Genomic DNA, 18383 nt, shown 5'->3' on the forward strand with positions numbered 1-18383 from the left:
TTGACTATTTTGAATGAAACGCTTGATTGTTCGATGATCACGCTTCAGAAGCTTTGCAATTTTGAGACTGCTGCATCCCTCTGCAAGATATCTCACTGTTTTTGACTTTTCTGAGCCTGTCAAGTCCTTCTTTTGACCCATTTTGCCAAAGGAAAGGAAGTTGACTAATAATTATGCACACCTGATATAGTGAAACGCATGGATTGCTTGTTCCAAGTTTTTAAAGGATAAAAATGATCTCACCAAGGATAGGAAAAAGTCCTCTCGGAGAGGTAAGACCTAAACCATTCCAAAGGGACACCTTTGATACCACATTGCTCCAAAACGGGAGATCAGAATGCTGTGGTCAACAGTATCAAAGGCTACAGTTAAGTCTAGAAGCAGGAGCACAGCTGAGGCTCATGAATCGGTGATTAATAAAATATCATTAAGAATTTTTAGGGGGCCAGTTTCTTTACTGTGGTGGGTTTTTGAAGCCCGACTGCAACTTCTCGAAAAAATATTATGACTATTTAGAAAGGATTGTAGCTGCTCAAATACAATTGTTTCTAGAAATTTTGACAGAAACGGAAGCTTGGAAATATGTCTGAAATGAGCAAGAACAGAGGAGTCAAGGTTCATTTTTTTAAGTACTGGCTGCACCAGAGCATGCTTGAACCCAGTTGGTACTACTCCAGAGCTAAGACTGCTATTACACAGAGGGTTAACGAGGGAAGTGGGAGCACACAGGGAACACAGCTGACACAGATAATTGTAACGAGACACGGCAGGAGTGAACACAACATGACGCATACTGACGAGAGACTGTCAAAGTAAAACAGGAAGTACACAGAGGTTCAGACAGGAGGAGAGAGAGCACGGAGAGCGTGGACATAACGGGCTGGGAAAACGTGGAATAAAACACAAGGAGGGGAAACGAGGGCTCACAGATACACAGGGGTAATCAAATAAGGAACATCTTAACAGAACAACCTAGGAACCAAGGCATAAATAAGGAACAAAATACCAAACACACGAAAACTAAGAATACTGGGCCAACATGGCCCAGGACCATGACAACAACCCAATAACCCCCAAAGTGTCTAAGTCACGTGACGTGTCGGCGCAACACCGAAACATAAGGGGGGGCAAAGTGTGCCTGCTCTCCGCTGACACAGGAGGGCGAGTCCAGCGACCTGGCTGTTTAGTTTTTGCTGAAAGCACAGCATAGCAAACAAGCAGAACTCAAAGTAAAGAATCAATCTAACCAGGCTAGTATCGATCCGAGCAAATGGGCGATAGAAAACCGATCGGTGTCTATGCCGTCCCCAATGGCATGACGTCGGGGCAGTGTGAGTATGAGCAATTTTTTTTTTTGCCGATGCCCGTGATGCCCACGCCACCACGATGCCGCCCTGGGCAACCGCCCACGTCGCCCATATCAAAAACCACTACTGCTCTCAAATCAGAAATCAGTTATGGTCAACCCTAGATGCCCACTCCAAGTCCTGGAGGTTATCAACAGTAGTGGGTTCAGTCAAAGATTGACTGCACTAAAATACCAGATTTTTTTACACCAGAGGCTTTACGACAGTTTCATGCACAAACTTTAATAATACAGTTGTATCCACATTAGCTCTTTCATCCACTGTTATCCTCTTCAGTGCCTTGTACCAACACAGAGCACAGCAGCTACCCGAACGCTACTCCAACAGAGGTTGATTACATTGTTAATAATTTTTTTAAACTCTTTCACAGGCGTTACAGTATCCAAAGAGAGTCTCTCAAATTCTCAAAAGAGCACCTTTAAGCCGATAACCTGTAAGCCAGAGAAGAAATGCATATCACAAATTTAGAAGACCATTATTTACCCTGGAGAAATAGTTTGCAGCTTTAAAAAAAACCCCGTAAAGCTAAAACATCTTACAAAATATGAACAGCCCTAGGTTTCTTTTCAGCACTATAGCCAAGCTGACAAAAAGTCAGAGCTCTGTTGAGCTTTAATGTTAACTAGTACTGACTTCATGAACTTCTTCAGAATCAGAATCAGAAAGGGTTTTATTGCCAAATGTTGAGCAGGTTTACAACATTAGGAAATTGCTGCGGTGCTTAGTGCAAACATACTGTCACAAATTAAGCTTAAATAGACATGAAAATATAAAAATAAGAATAAGAATTAAAAGTGCTAAGTAGATAGATATATACATGAGTGCAGGTGGTGATCAGTGCAAACAGGGAATGATGCAGTGAACACAGCGTAGGGTCATGTGTTAGTGGTGGGAACAGTCATAAGGTTATTGTTCATGTGTTCAACAGCAGAGGGGAAGAAACTGTTCTTATGGCGAGAGGTTCTGGTGTGAATGGACCAGAGCCTCCTGCCTGAGGGGAGCAGGTCAAACAGACTGTGTCCAGGGTGAGAAGGGTCAGCTGAGATCCGAGCTGCACGCCGCAGTGTCCTGGAGGTGTACAGGTCCTGCAGAGATGGGAGTCTGCAGCCAATCACCTTCTCAGCAGAGCGCACAACACGCTGCAGTCTCTGTTTGTCCCTGATAGTGGCTCAAGCATACCACACGGTGATGGAGGAGGTGAGGATGGACTCGATGATAGCAGTGTAGAATTCAGAAATACCTTTGTAAACATTAGAGAAAAAATACTGTTGTCAAACAGCTAACAGATCATCTGCAGAGGAATGGTTTATTTGAAGAGTTTCAGTCAGGTTTCAGAGCTCAGCACAGCACAGAAACAGCTTTAGTGAAGGTTACAAATGATCTTCTTATGGCCTCTGACAGTGGACTCATCTCTGTGCTTGTCCTGCTAGACCTCAGTGCAGCATTCGATACTGTTGACCATAATATCCTATTAGAGCGATTAGAACATGCTGTAGGTATTACAGGTACTGCGCTGCAGTGGTTTGTATCATATCTATCTAATAGACTCCAGTTTGTGCATGTAAATGGAGAGTCCTCTTCACACACTGAGGTTAATTACTGGGTTTCACACGGTTCTTTATTTGTAGTTAATATTGTTTTGCTGTTTGAGATGTCTGGTGTCATGTTCATATTGCAACATAATTATAGTTAAACACCATTAAATTTTTCATCATGTTGCATAAATCTAATTACATTTATTGAAACTATATTTTTGAAAGGGGGTCACAGTAAAACTTTAATGTGGGTTGTGATTGGGCTAAAGGCATATTTTTTGTTATACGGTATCTGCGAAATGCCCCAACTTTAGCAATATACCAATGAAGAGTGACGAAAAAGAGCATGAATTGAAAGCGATGAAAGAATTTGTCCGTTAGTCTTCAGGCGATGAAAGCAAAAACTTGTTGTGTAGCATTCCTGTAATCCGCTGGGGAAACTGAGTGAGCAGCATTGTGAAATCTGGGAGAAAGCAATGTTCTTTAGCAATTACTGACTGAAACAGATTCCAAAGGTTAGCAGGAAATAGGATTATCAGACACACGTCACCACCTGTCCACACCTGATATTTCTTCTCACTCTGAATAAGAGCCTGTGACGTCTCACCCTGCTTTTGTGACCAGAGACAAGTGATATGTTTTAGGACTTTTCTCCTAATAATACTGATCAGTTTATTATGATCTGATGGTAGCACTGGAATGTCATTAATTCTTAACAAAAATGAGAACAGTGAATTCTGTACCGCTGTGATGTAAATTCTGAGTCTTTTTGCTCTAGCTCAGTTTTCTGATTCCAGCAAAAGCCAAGTATAGGGACGAAAAGTGCAAAGAATTGAAGATCCAAGTGTCAGATGAGCTGTGAAAAATGTCACGTCGGATATACATAAAATTTGCCTAAATTCTAAATGACTGAAGTACAACACACATTATTCCAAAGTCAAACTTGGTGATTTATTTTTAAATTGAAAACCACATTCTTCTTCTGGCACTGTTCTACTTTTTCTTTTCAAAACAGTATGAGAGAAGTATTTCAGCAAACAGGAAGTGTCTGGGTCTGGTCTCCTGGTGTTCCTATCACTGAAAGCAGGCTTTCATAATTGCAATGCTTAATGTTGGACCAGATGTCTACTTATTGCTATGTCCCCAAGCATGCATCAAAAGCCTAAAGCACGAGTTCTTTTGTGGTCTTACGCCTTTATTCTTTCCTAACTTAAATATACAGAGTGAATTTCTGGCTCTCCCATCTATCCATTTTGTTGTTGTTGCTGATGTGTTTATTGGCCTATGAATAACAGAGGCAGTTACTTGTTTTGCTAATGCTGATGCTGACTGGCCAGTTTGTAGGTTTTTATTACTCCCTTTATATCTAGCTATTTGCTTTTTTCACCGATTTAACCGGAGCCTCGTTGTGTCATCTCTCTGTGTGCTGCACTGGCTGCAGAGATGACAATAAAGTTTACTTTGATTTGGTTAAATGACTTGTGAGTTCATTTCTCCGGTGTTCTCCTATGTTATTTCTCTTGCTGGGAGCATATTTGTGTTTCACTGCAAAAATTTCAACACAGTAAGTCGAAAAAATAAAATCCATAATGCCTATTTTTATTTGCATACAAATGAATATCTGCGCTGTGCTGCGTTAAACACTTTGTGGTAGTTACAGCCGTCGTGTTACAGCACTCGTGTAGAAAACCTTCCTGTTGCTGAATTTCATGATTACTTTTGGAATCAATGATAGAGTACAAGAAAAAACACTATTTTAAATGGACCACAGACCCTAGCCCTAAACAGTCACCCAAGAGATTAAAGAGTACAACAAAACTCTAATATGACCTGAAACGTAACAAGAATGACATGTCACTTTTTAAAGCCTTTTTAAAAAAAGCAATAATTGACAGTATTTCAATGGTACATTTTTATGTATTTCTTTCTATACTTGGCCAAGCCAAGCCATATTGTAAGAGATCCTTTTTTATATTAGCAGAACAGATACTTTACAAATGCTGTAGGCTTTGGCAGGAGATTACTAACCACTAGGTATCAGCACTGAGCCAGGCCAAGCAGTAGCTTTGGTTTGCTGCAACACAGAAAACCTGTTTCTTTCTGCAATATGACACCTGGACAGAGTACGTACACACTGTGTCTGCAAAATACTGACGATCTTACCATTAGGATGGAATAATTATCAACATGCCCTCTTGTGTTTATATCCTCTGATGTTTATCTAAACAAGTATTAGTACCAATACTAACAATATGGCCACTGCTATTTCTTTGCTGTTGTAAGGATTAAGTTTACACTTCTCTAGGCTTTGAGCTGTGTTACAGGTATCTAGGTACAGTAATGTAAAGAGAGCCGGACACTTTTAACAGTCTACGATTCTGACTGGAGCGAGGGAAACACTGGCATACAGTGTGCTGACTGCTGTCTGCTCCTAGAGTTTCAGAGTAAGAATAATTTACAGCACCTCTAAAGTCAACAGGCAACATAACTTCATTAAGCTGTTGCCATTGCTGGCAACATGAACTGAAGGCTTTGTGCACTGATGAGAGGTTTGGCAGGTATGGTTTGTTTTAGCTTGGTAGAGACTTTGGAATCAGAGTAAATTAGAAACAGACACATTTAGGCCTAATCTGAGCTGCTTTTAGGACTTACAGCTCAGCTCCCCCACAAACATGGGTCAAAAGGCTTGATATGGTGCAGTCTGCAAGCGTAGTCTAGGTCAGATATGGCCCAGAAGTCATAAAGCTGGCTAAATATGTGAGGCAGGTCCATAAAATAAATGTCAGTCATCCTGGACATCAAGGCTAAGATAGAAAATGCACATATTTTGGGCAAAAACTTACTGCTGGATATTTTGGATGTACAAGTCATATTTTCATGTTCACACGAGTATTAAAGATACAGGTTGATCAATACAAAGGTTCAATTAAGTTTTTCTTGCCATGAAAATCTTTCTCTGTGCTCTCTCTCTGTGCCTGTGTGTGTTTATGTGTGTAACCTGGTAAATATGAGGTTAGCACTTAGCTTCGTGTGTGTCAAACAAGGCAGCTGGGTGCAGTAGAAGTTTGAGAAGCTACATAACATTCTTTTATCACTGTTTGCCTGTGGTGACTGGCAAAACTGATAAAGGTACCTGTCCTGTGTGGACAGGTACCTCTTTGTGTCTATTTTTTAGATCGTGACTATTTGCAAATGTCTATCACACACACCCCTTCCTCACTGATGTGAAACATGTCTGTGTCAATACCTTGACATTTAAATATGTCAAGTTAGTTCAAAAACAGTAGAAATGTAAAAGTATTTCAAAGGGGACCTAGAATAAGAACTGTAATGGAACAAAAGAAATGTCAAGCAACAAAAATCTAAGGAAAAACAAGCCTATGAAAGCTGCCCAGTCAGTGTACAAAATATGATGTAGAAATATAAGCGAAGAATAAAAGGCAGGGCAGGTTTGTTTTGTTGATCAAGTTCTCAGGAAACTGGGGGAGGAGTAGCAATGGAGGCGTGGCCATGTTCAGGTGGAATTCCCCTGAATTTACCTGAGTCCATCCCCCACAACTATAAAGCTCATAAGGTAAAAGCAGGTACATTTTTTTGCCGTGGATACCGAGCCAGAGAGGGCAGTGGTACTCAAACAGCAGAATCCTGACACTGGATTGTCTTAGGACGTCTTTCTGTTTCATCATATTGTGGCCAGTGTTGTAATCAGGTAAATTATATACATACCTAACTAAAATAATCGCTTTACGCTTCAATGATCGTGCTTTTAATAAGCTTTGTTTGCTGGTTTCCTGTTTGCTAGTTTTTCTGGGATGTAAAGAAGCATTTTCTATATTTCACAGTGCCTCCATGTCATCGCCGTGCCTCAGCACTGTTCTGACTCATGCTAACCTAACCATGTATCAGACTGGTTTGCCAGATGTGCTGCAACATCAGGCCACTATGCTTTCCAGCATCAGTCCGCTGCAAATCAGCAATCCAGCATACAGTTCCAACATAGCTGGTGAGAAGAGACATGTTATTTCTGACCTTGCACTGTCACACAATTCACGTGTTTAGCTGATCTGTGTCAGACAAAAGATTTTCAACATGTTAAGTCTCTTGGCTTTGAAGCTTTAGTTAACCAGGCCAGTCTAGTTTCAGCTACAGACTAATCTCAAAGTAAACAGACGCTCTCTTTCAAACTTCAGCCACCTTTGCTTTGACCTTATTTAGTCACTCACTAAATGATTTACCAGGCAAGTAATGTTTAACTCAGCATAACCGCATAACAGGAGAATGCTATGACCTCATGGTTAAAACAGTTTCACTTTATTTGTTCGAACTTAGAGACGGGCTATAGAGTTAAGCTAAACTAAAAGTGCCTTATTGTCAGATTCAAACCTGTGTGTATGAACCAAGATCATGGTTTTTATGAAAATATGCTAAATTTCTGTTAAAGCTTAGTGTGTACTGTGTATCTGCACAGCTCAGGAATAATAAATAATCTCTGGCTGTCGCTGCAGGTCAGGGGTACAGGCAGATCAACCCTAATTACTGGACAGCAGATCATGTGTTGGAGTGGATCAGTGACCAAGTAGAGAGCACCAAGTTTGATGCAAACACCCTTAGTCTGGCAAACTGTGCCATGGATGGCTCCGCCCTTTGCCAGATGAACCGGGAGCAGATGATTGGGATCTTTGGTGTGCAGCTTGGCCCACACCTCTATCAGAGTCTACAGGAGCACAAGAGCAAAATGCCTGGTAAAATGCTTATGTTATTCAGGAACAATTTACTGACAGCAACAGCTGAAAATATCCATACATAACTGAACTATTTCTAACATCTAGCTATGTGAAGAAGAATTATTTTTATGTATGAAAAATACGTGTAAACTAATCTTTCCTTCCCCAGAGATGCAGATGTTATCAGGACAAGAACTGAACGAGACCTGCCAGCTCTTGGACAACTTCTTGGACAACCTTGGACAGAACTTTCCTCTACTCAGCACAATTAAAATTGGTCAAGGTACATCTTATACCGATATGTTCAAAGTTGACATATTATGTGGACTAGTTTACAAGTGGACTTGCTAATTTCTACTTACAGCTGAAGAAGCTGTCAACAAAAGAGAATTTGACTATCAGGATGACTATGATCTGACTACTCTGACCATGGAACCAATGACACCACTGACAGACACTGGCTACCTGTCTGATAATCATTCTGACAGCGAGTACAGCTCCTCCTCCAACAGTTAGTATTTTATCTTCATATTTGTCAAGACTTGTTATCATTCAAGTTCAAGAATGTCATCAAAAATATATCTCTCATGTATTCAGCTGGCATGTTTGGCTTTCCAAGCATCGGTTCACCAGAGTCTGGCAGCAGCGAATCTGACCCCGAGTTCTCTTACCCTCCGATTTCAAGTGAGTAAACAAGAAAAAACAACAACAAAAAACGTTTGAAGTTATTTGCATTCCCTGTATTTCGATTCATTTCTGATAAGTCACCATCTCATCGACAGAAGTGTACATCAAGCCAGAGAATGGAGAGTCCCGATTGAAACGACCACGGGGGCGACCTCCTAAAGTCAGCAGAGAGCACAGCAGCAACATATATGACAATCCAAAGAAAAACAAACATGGTAAGCCCACAAATGCTGTCTTACTCATAATGTAAAACCGTTTCAGTAGGCATGCATCTGAACACTGAACTATTTTACAGATTCTATTTTGCATTTAATTTGCATCTTTACTAGACCACAGATATTGATCTTTTCTTCTTGCTTGCTTTATGCTAATGCAGCATGCACATGCAAACAGACATTTAGCTTATTTTGTCCCACTGTCTTCAGCACCTCGTGGCACTCACCTGTGGGAATTCATCAGAGACATTCTGATCCACCCAGAAAAGAATCAGGGCCTAATGAAATGGGAGGACCGCCGTGAGGGTGTCTTTAAGTTCCTCAAATCTGAGGCTGTGGCTCAGATGTGGGGCCAGAAGAAGAAAAACAGCAGCATGACATATGAAAAGCTCAGCCGTGCAATGAGGTGAGTTCTTGCAGCAGCCCTTCCTTTACTTCTTCCTCAATCTCAACAATTTAATCAGATATTTGAATCAGATATGATTCAGAAGAAAATATTGTAACAAGGCTAAAAACACATGCTGCAGTAACAGCAGTGACAGCTTCGTCACATTTAAGATACTTTTCAGATGCTTTTGCTTTAACTATGAATCAAACTTTAGCCCAGCTACTCAGAGTTGCACTGGATACATAGCTCCTCCAGGTCACAGAAGTCAGAAGATTGTTATGGCAGGCTCATTAAAACTCTCCGCTTCACATATAAAACGCTCAGTTGTTTTAAACTGAGCACCAGATGATGAAGGGGATGATATGCTATGTGCTGAACTTCAAGTAACTGAAACTTCTCCATCTGCAGGTATTACTATAAGAGGGAGATTCTGGAACGAGTCGATGGCCGGAGGCTTGTATACAAGTTTGGAAAAAACTCCAGTGGCTGGAAGATTGAGGAGATTGGTATGACTATGTAAGACATTAGTTACTAAGTGGGTAAGAACTGAAAAGCCAGTCAGAGCAGCAGTTCAGCAACTATAAATGCCTAACCATGTTGCCTGTCTGAAAAAATCCTTGCTGCCCCAAATGTTTAAGACACTAACTTCCTTTAGAAGGAAGGTGTTACAGAAAATGTAAGCCAGTGTTTATGGCTCTAGTAGGTTTTATGAACCAATATGACGTTTCACATGTTTTTAAATTGTTATAGATACTTGTGAGTGCAAGTACCTACAGTAAAGGCTGAAAAAGCAAACCTCGTACAGATGAACAGATTTTATTCTGGTATTTACTTGTTTTTGTTGATGCAGGACTCTCGTCTTCATTAGCTACTGTAGCACTATAAACACCTTTTCTGTCATTTTCCCATATCACAGTTTTTTTTTCACGTAAAAAAACATTGTGTCTTAGTGTAACATAAGTTTGGAAAAACAAAAAATCTTGGCTAGAAATAAATGTAGAAGTTACTTCACATTAACAAAGTAAAGATGTGCACTACATGTCTTTTGGTATCACTTATTATAAAGTGTGTTTACACAATGTTTGAGTACAGAGTAGTTCATAAGTGTCTGAATTTGAACATGACTGGTTGGTGTGAATCAGTCAGAAATCTGTTGCAGTTTGTGTGATTGTTTTAATGTAATCACCGATCTCTGGATTGATGAGGGGAGTAAATCTTATGTCAATCATTATGTGAATTATGTGAATTGCATGGCATATTGTTTTTATGGCTTTTTATATAAATAAATTTTGACATGTATCAACTTTCTGTTTGGGAACTGTTTTTTCCACATACTTCATTATTAGTGAGCATGTTGTTGAAACAAACATATTGGATACCTCATTAGTGAAAGTGTTGGGGGTTGGAAAGTCCTACAACAAGAGCTGCAGGATGCCGGAGAAAAGGCTGGGACAGAACCAAAACCTATGAGTAGACGAAATTAGACGCAATTAAGTAACAGTATCAATCAATCAATCTTTATTTATAAAGCACTTTTCATACAGAAAAAATGTAGCACAAAGTGCTTTACATAGTTAAAAGCAGCCCACCCCACCCTCCAACTCACTCCACACACTCTCAATACACATATATCCCCCCACCCCCACCCACACACACATACACACACGCGCATACTTAAAGAGTAAAAATTGGGCTGGGCTCGCATGAGCCAAGTGAGGAAACATTATAACAGAGAGCCGTCTGCACCGGGAGCCGGTCACAGACCGCAGCCTCCGGGCTGGGCACACAGCCGGAGGGAGACAAAGGAGCCCCCCAACCAGGCTGAGAGGACCCCAGAGACCCGGCAGCCACGGTCAATAACAGCCCCGGTGCAGAGAGCGCCCTCCGAGGAAACACTGGAGGAAACAGTAGACATTCACTGGACGCTTCATTATGGTTGCCAGTCTCAAATGACAACAGATTCACAAACTATAAAGTACGTTACAGTATCCATTGCCAACAACCTGTTTATGAAATGAACCCTTTCATATTGCATTCATGTATGGTTCAGGTTATTTGGAAGCACGCCAGATATATTTATATTGATAAACTTTAGACCTATCTACAAAGAATAAATGTCTGTGTGACATAAATAAACAGATGATTAAAACCTTTTTATATATATTTGTTTGTCCTGAAAACATATCAGCCAAAAATGATTAGAAAATATTTAACTGAAAGTCCAAATGGCAACAACATTATGGAATTGTTGCAATTTACTAGTAAACCTTAATCAATCTTCTACTTCTTTTGTCCTTTAATTGGTAATTGGAAGAGGAAGGGGTCCTGGTTTTGGGACCTCATTCATGATTTGCTTCCACTTCCTGCAACAAATGGCTTCTTCAATCATTGACTTTTCATATCTTCTTGAATGTGTTGAAACTGAAGTGCACTTGGGTTCTGCACAAGGAAGACTTTGGAGTGGCCTAGTCACTCCAAAGTCCTGACCTGAGTGTGAGTGAGATGCTGTGGCATTACCTCAAAAAGGCAGTTCATGCTTGAAAACTACATACTTGAAAAAATTGTGGCTGATATTTACAGTTTTGAAAGATGAGTGGGCCAAAATTCTTCCAAAGCTCCATAAAAGACTCATTGCCAGTTATTGCAAACACTTGATTGCAATTGTTGCTGCTATAACAACAACAACAACAACAACAATAATAATAATAATAATAATGATAATAAACACTTTCATTTAGAAAGTATATTTTGCATTTACTTTGTCTAATATTTACAATTGTTTGACGATCTCAAACATTTAATCATGACAAGCATACAAAAAACAAGAAATCAGGAAGGGTGGCAAACTCCGGGTGGTCAGGAGGTAGAGCAAGCGGTTTGAAACCTGACTCCCCAGTTCACAGATTTTTGATCCTTAAGTGCTTTCACATACATTTACTATGGCATCCGAGACAAACTTGAGGTTATTATCTTGCCCAAGCAAACAGTAAAATGCAGACTGGAGCAGACAGTCTTTCGTCTGCACCATCCACCAACCTTCCAATTATTAGATGACCTGCTGTACCTCCTAAGATACAGCCACCCTCAAATATGCAAATATGATGCAAACAGTTCTTGCAGCTGTATCGAGCGCCCACAGAAACTGTGTTGTCCCTACTCTCCCATAGAATACATACACAGACATGCCATGTGTTTCAGTTTTAAGTTTCCCGTAAACCTCCGTTTTAGACCATCAGTATGGGTGAACAATACTAATGGTCTAAAATCTTGGAACAGCCTCATCACACATTTTTTGCAGCTGAAAATAATGTTACAATTTTTCATATTTTAATGCTGTCAGATGCAAAAACTGATCCAGTTTAACCCCAAGTAGCTAAAATGGATCATTATTATTACTCTGACTGAGATAACATCTTAAATTACAATAAAAAAACAAAACATGTTCATAAAGTAAGGGGGAAAAATAAATGCAGGCAGTTTCGATTTTAAATAGATGTTTTCTTTTGTTGTCTTCTTTCACAACACAGGCAGGTTAAAAATATTCTTTATTTTTAACATTATTACAGAATAAATTGTCAAAATCTTTGAAAAATATTTAGGATTAAGGACAAGACTAAGAATCCAAGTCAATAATGTGAGAGATAGGAGAGATACAATTTCAGAGAACTATTACTTAAGAACCTTTAGAACAGAATATCCAGATACAAATAAGACCTTCATTACTATTGGAAGGGGTTTCTTTGTCTCTGTTGAGTTTAAGATTGTGGCATCTCCATTTGCTTACGCTAAGTTGCCTACAGATTGTTGTGCTAATAACAATATGATGTTATGATGTTAGTATTCCATAAAAAAGATGGAACCCTTTTTTTTTTATCCTGATGGATAAAATAGAATAAAAATGGGAAACTTTGAATGATTTACTGTCCATATTATCTCAGCATAAAACGATTATGGACAGCACATGGTTTCTGCCCAACAACTTGAGCATGCAAGATCAAGCTAACTCTGCAATTGGCTGACCGAACTGCAATTATTCTTCCATTTAAAATACTGGCTTTATATGATAATCCCCTAACCTTGCAAATATGCAAGTATATATTAATCTTATACTGCTCACTTCTATCAGAGGAACTGAATGTGAACAACATGCATATAGAGTGGCTGTATAGCAGGTCATCTAATAATCTGACCTTTGATGGTTTGATCCTTGACTGCCCCAGTCTGCAGATTTATCTCTGATCTGTGTAAATACTTGACTTTAAGCAGAAAATGCATAGAAAGGGTGAATGAGGCAAGTTGTATAAAGTGATTTGAGTCCTGAGGCAAAGTAGAAAAGTGCTCTGTCACGGCTGCCGAGGCGAGCCGTGTGGAATAAATGAGGATCCAATCGCAGGCAGTCGTAGAGAAGTGAAGGTGATTTATTGAACACAAAAAGAATGTGGACAAACAGCAAACGGGGCTCGAACTAAACTAAACTGGGAAACAACTAAACTACAGAGCACAAACCTAAATGAAAACGAGCAGAGGAGGATGACGATGAACAGCAAGGAGAAGATACGGTGGATACACAGACTGACACTGAGTAATACAGACGAACCGGCAACAGGCAGGAGAACACACAGGGCTTAAATACACACACCAGTAATCAGGGGATGAGAGACAAGAGGGCAACACAGCTGGGAGGAATCTGGGCTGACGGGACAGGGGAAACGTAAACTGATCACACTCACATACGACACGGACCTTCACAATAAAACAGGAAACTCAGACACATGGAACCAGGCAATTGAACTAAACAGACAGATTCACAAACAGATGGGGTGACACCATAGACAGACAGATACAGACGCAGACTCAGAGGCAGACCGAATATAACACAGAACCTAAACAATCATCTAGAAAATGATAACAAACTAAAAGCGCTGGGTCACCGACCCAGGACCATGACATGCTGTCCATTCACCATGCACATGTGGGATAAACCCTACACAAAGCTAAAGAGAACTCTGCAGATATCAGACGTTGCATGGAAGTCCATTGTGCATTGTTACAAAAAAACAGGCCACATTATCTTTAGCTTTTTTTCTTTCTTTTTTTTTTTTTACTTGTACTGCGAACAGAAAGCACTGTTATGAAACGAAAAAAAAAACATAGCTTCATACCGGTCCATGCTGTAGACTCACTCGTGTTTTACCATAAGGACTAGTAATACCTGTTTGTTGGAATGGCTTTTTTCTTTTCCGTTGTGTAACAATGGAATCTTCTAGTCACCTTTTAACAACATAATTAGTACCTATGCACCTGGCAGTGTTATGAAAGTCTTTTTACTTTTTATTAAAGTTCAGACATGATCAATATGTTGTATCACTTTTGAGTTAAGGCAAACAAGTATCAGTAAAAACAGTCTATAGATAGTGCAGGTGTGCTGTGTGTGCTGTGTGATGGAATAATGAAATAATTACTATTTAGCTAAATGTGGTACTTTTAACTGCTGCACACTATCAAGGCACGACTGTTTGATTTCTAAAATGTAGAAGCTAATGTTTGTTTGTGGTTTTCACATTTCTCAGTCTGCTTCTTTCAGAGTTAACTCTGGCAGACATTTTCTGCTTTCAGCTTTGTTCGCTACAGGTCAGACCTGTTATTCGTGATGGGGCACGATAACATCTAGTAGGGTAGGCTGCAACATAAAAACTTGATTTGATGGAAGTGGCATTTACCTGAGACTTTAGTAAGAAATTGCTTTTAATTACATATCTGATTTTCTTCAGCAACATATGAATAGGTATTAAATATATTTATGCTTTGCATTAATATATAGTTCATGTAGTTTACTGAATAACTATGCCACAAAATTCCTCCTTGATCAACATTTGGCAATAAGTGAGAAAAAAACTCCTAAGATACAAGAGGAAATCTTTGAGATAACTGGAAATACAGAATAGAAAGATAAGAGGTAGAGTAAGGGCACTGTTGTTGTATATAAAGCCTTGTTGCTCAAGGAGTAATTATAATTATTATTATTAATTATTATTAACTATATATTATTATATATAGTTTGTGGGGATAGGTTAATTGATTAATCCAAATTGCCCATAGGTGTGAATGCGGGAGTGAATGGTTGTCTGTCCCTGTGTGTTGGCCTTGCGACAGACTGGCGACCTGTCCAGGGTGGACCCCGCCTCTTGCCCTGCGACAGCTGGGATAGGCTCCAGCGCCCCCCGCGACCCTGAAAAGGATAAGCAGACGCGAATGGATGGATGGATGGATGGTCAGTTAGGTTGGCTACAGCTTTCGTAAAGAACTTTGTTAAAGCATTAGAACTCAAAACGATCAATCTACACAGGGCTGAATTCAAAGACAGTAGTAGTTTGTACAGCCCCCACGTGCCTGTATGCATAAAACAGTGAAATGTGTACTGGGGTATTTCCCCTAGATCTGAAACATATTGTCCCAGAGGAGTTCTACTGGATTTAGGTCAGCTAAATGGGGAGCCAGTCAGTGGTGTTAATTCCTTCATCCTGTAGGAACTGCTCTCTCCACTTAAGTACGGCACTGAGTCTGACAGTGGGCCCAAGGACTTCATCCTGATACCTAATGGTTGTCAGATTGCTGTTTGTTGCCTGTTCTTTCAAGGGCTGTGTCAATGACAAAATACTAAACAAAATGAAAGATGGTACAGACAACATACAGTTAATATAACTGGCGTCTCCAGACCCATTCACATCTGTTTCGTGCGCTCGAGTCAGACCTGACCTAACCTAGGCAGAATAGTGAATGGTAAAGCTGCTGTTAACTGTAAAACCAGCTATATTAGTTCTTTTCTGCAGTTGTCAGAATGTGCTGTGCACTCTTAGTAATTGTTTAGTTTGCTCAAAAAGTGAAAAGTGTCTAATAGAAGTGGTGGTGGTGGTGTGTGTGTGTGTGTGTGTGGGGGGGGGTTGTATGCATTGTACCTGAATGCCATATAGTTAGTAATCATGCACTTGTACAAAAAGGTGTTCAAAACTCTCAAAAGCATTGTAGGTTATTTACCATGTAACTTAGGTCAGAGCCTTGTCTGTCACAACAAGGTAGCTTTTTATCCTGTCAGTGTTATTGTTAGACCTGTTAATGATCTAGCTGGTGAGTTTCACGAGAAAACACACACACACACACACACGTGCACACACGCGCACACAAACACACACACACATTTACCTGTTGTAAGTGGAAAAGACTGTTCACCTCCTTCTAGGTCAATATACCTGTCGAGCAGGTACATTTGGCCGCTAGCCAAAAGCTGTGTGCAGCACGTAGCTTACTGGAAACCTCATGATCAGTGCCAGAAAAAACACGGGAAAGGGAGGGTGGGGGTGGATTTTTACTGCTGTGATCTCAGCACAATGTCACTGGATAAACACATGGAGAGTCATTACGCCCTTACATGCAGTCATTAAACTAACCTTTTATAATTTTGCTTTGTGTGCCACGCAGTGTCCATCCCTCAATGAAACCTCACACAGTTACACAAATACGTGTGTATATGTGTGCAATCTACATTATTTCCAAAGTAGCATAGGTTTGAGGCTGTGCTGAGCAAAGCTAATGTTAGCCACTGAGAAATTCAAGAGAAGAAGTATGTGGTAGCATGATCATTGAACAAATGCATTATTTTATCCTACACTCAAGTGACATCCAGAGACACAAGTCATACGGTACACCCTGCTGGGCAGGGCAGTCAATTAGAAATGATTAACCTTTTTTTATGGGGCTGGTACACCAGTATAATGACAATGCCACACTGAGAAAAGAAATACATAACAGCAATCATCAAATGCCATTTCTATGTAGTAAACCCTCTGATATTCTCATGATATTCTTTCATTTCCTTTACACAAACTTTAGTTCAGACTTTATTGTCATTCGACCATTTAGACATGATATGAACAAAACAAATTCTTGTGTCTCTGTATTGTGGAATGCACCCAAGGCCTGAAAGTCCTTAGGTCAAAATGTGACACCCCACCTGAGAGAACGCAGGACCTGAGAGATGCATCTGGCCTTTCATTAGATCACCAAAGCCTCATCCGATATCAGTGGCAGTCAAGAAGTCATTCTTAAGGAAGGGGAACTAGATTCTTAAAAAAGGGCTAAGTTAGGCCAAATTATACAAAACCTGGACTGAAACATAAGTGGCAACAGGTCTTAATGGATGATGGAGAGTCTGTCATGGTTTGGGGACAGTGGTGTTGGTGATCTTATTCAAACTGACAAAATTATGAATGCAGAAACTTAGAGTTTAATCCACAATGCAATACCATTTGGAAAGCATCTGATTGGCTGTAAAGACTCAGTCAATTGGAAACAGCATGACGCAATTCCCAAGTTTTTTCTATCCATTGATAGAATTCATTAATTAAACACTATGAGTCAAGGACTGGCCCAGACCGAACATTATTGAAGCACCGTGGAATCAGAGAACAGAAAAAGAGTGTCACAGTGAAGGGGATGAGCAGACTCCTTGAGATAAGACGAGTGCATTTAGTTACAGTGAAACAAGTTGAACGCCGTTCTGTACACAATCTACTTCCAAAACTTCTCCCAGCTCCTAACAGTGTCCGTGTCGGTCCAGTGCAACTCCGTGCTCCAGACAATAATTCCTAGTGAAACACAAACACACGGTGACTAGGTAATCCTTCAGTACCACACGATTCTTCTGCTATCCACGGCAGTACAGCCAGGCTTAACTCAACGTTCCAGCGCTGACAGCTGCCCCATCACACCATTATAAAGGTCTGCCCAAGATGGCGGATAATTATTCAAATCATTCAGTGCAATTCAAGATGTTTATTGTCAATACAACAATATACACAGTATACCGCGTATCGAAATGCCGTTTCACCCCAAGCCCCCCAAGGTGCATTTAGCGGCCGGTGAAGCAATTAGCTGCAGGCGTGGTTGGGTTCAGTGGGAGAACAGTTCCAGGTCAGATGCCACCCAGCGCCCAGACTTCCGGAAATGTGGAAATGCTTCCACACAAAAATAAACAAACACACAGTGAGACGGGGAGAAAAAAGGAGAGACCACACACATGCAAACACAACAGACAGGTCGACCGGCGATGATTGGCCATGACAAAGACAGGAAAGTCCAAGAATGTACTTTAAACTGTTAGCAGTCGGACGTACCGCCCACGGGACATTGGATGGTTTAGGGGACTAATAGGACTGCTAAGGGGTTAAGAAGCATGGAGAACTATTCCTGAAGACGACTTTCTCATAAGAAATGACAAGAAACATTGCCCAGAGGAGTTCAGGCTTTGTTGAAGAATTTATTTGGCCTAACTTAGCCCTTTTTTAAGAATCTAGTTCCCCTTCCTTAAGAATGACTTCTTGACTGCCACTCTTCCACTGATGGTCATACCGAATATTCACTTTTTGACTTTCTCAGTGAAATTTAAAGAACAGGTGTGGCTCAGCAGTTTT

General features: G+C 40.3%; 1 protein-coding gene across 1 annotated transcript; it reads left to right on the forward strand.

Annotated features, from left to right (window-relative positions):
* Positions 1-6452: 6452 nt before the first annotated feature.
* elf3 (E74-like factor 3 (ets domain transcription factor, epithelial-specific)) lies at positions 6453-10219 on the forward strand. The gene is made up of 9 exons (XM_005951563.2): positions 6453-6611; positions 6745-6905; positions 7408-7644; positions 7796-7909; positions 7991-8137; positions 8224-8310; positions 8409-8528; positions 8739-8934; positions 9325-10219. The coding sequence occupies exons 2-9, from the start codon at positions 6752-6754 to the stop codon at positions 9434-9436; spliced, it is 1167 nt and encodes a 388-aa protein (XP_005951625.1). The 5' UTR covers positions 6453-6611; positions 6745-6751; the 3' UTR covers positions 9437-10219.
* Positions 10220-18383: the final 8164 nt, after the last annotated feature.

Source organism: Haplochromis burtoni, unplaced genomic scaffold (assembly GCF_018398535.1).
Source record: "Haplochromis burtoni strain Fernald_Lab_line unplaced genomic scaffold, NCSU_Asbu1 Contig_1056, whole genome shotgun sequence".
NCBI lineage: Eukaryota > Metazoa > Chordata > Actinopteri > Cichliformes > Cichlidae > Haplochromis > Haplochromis burtoni.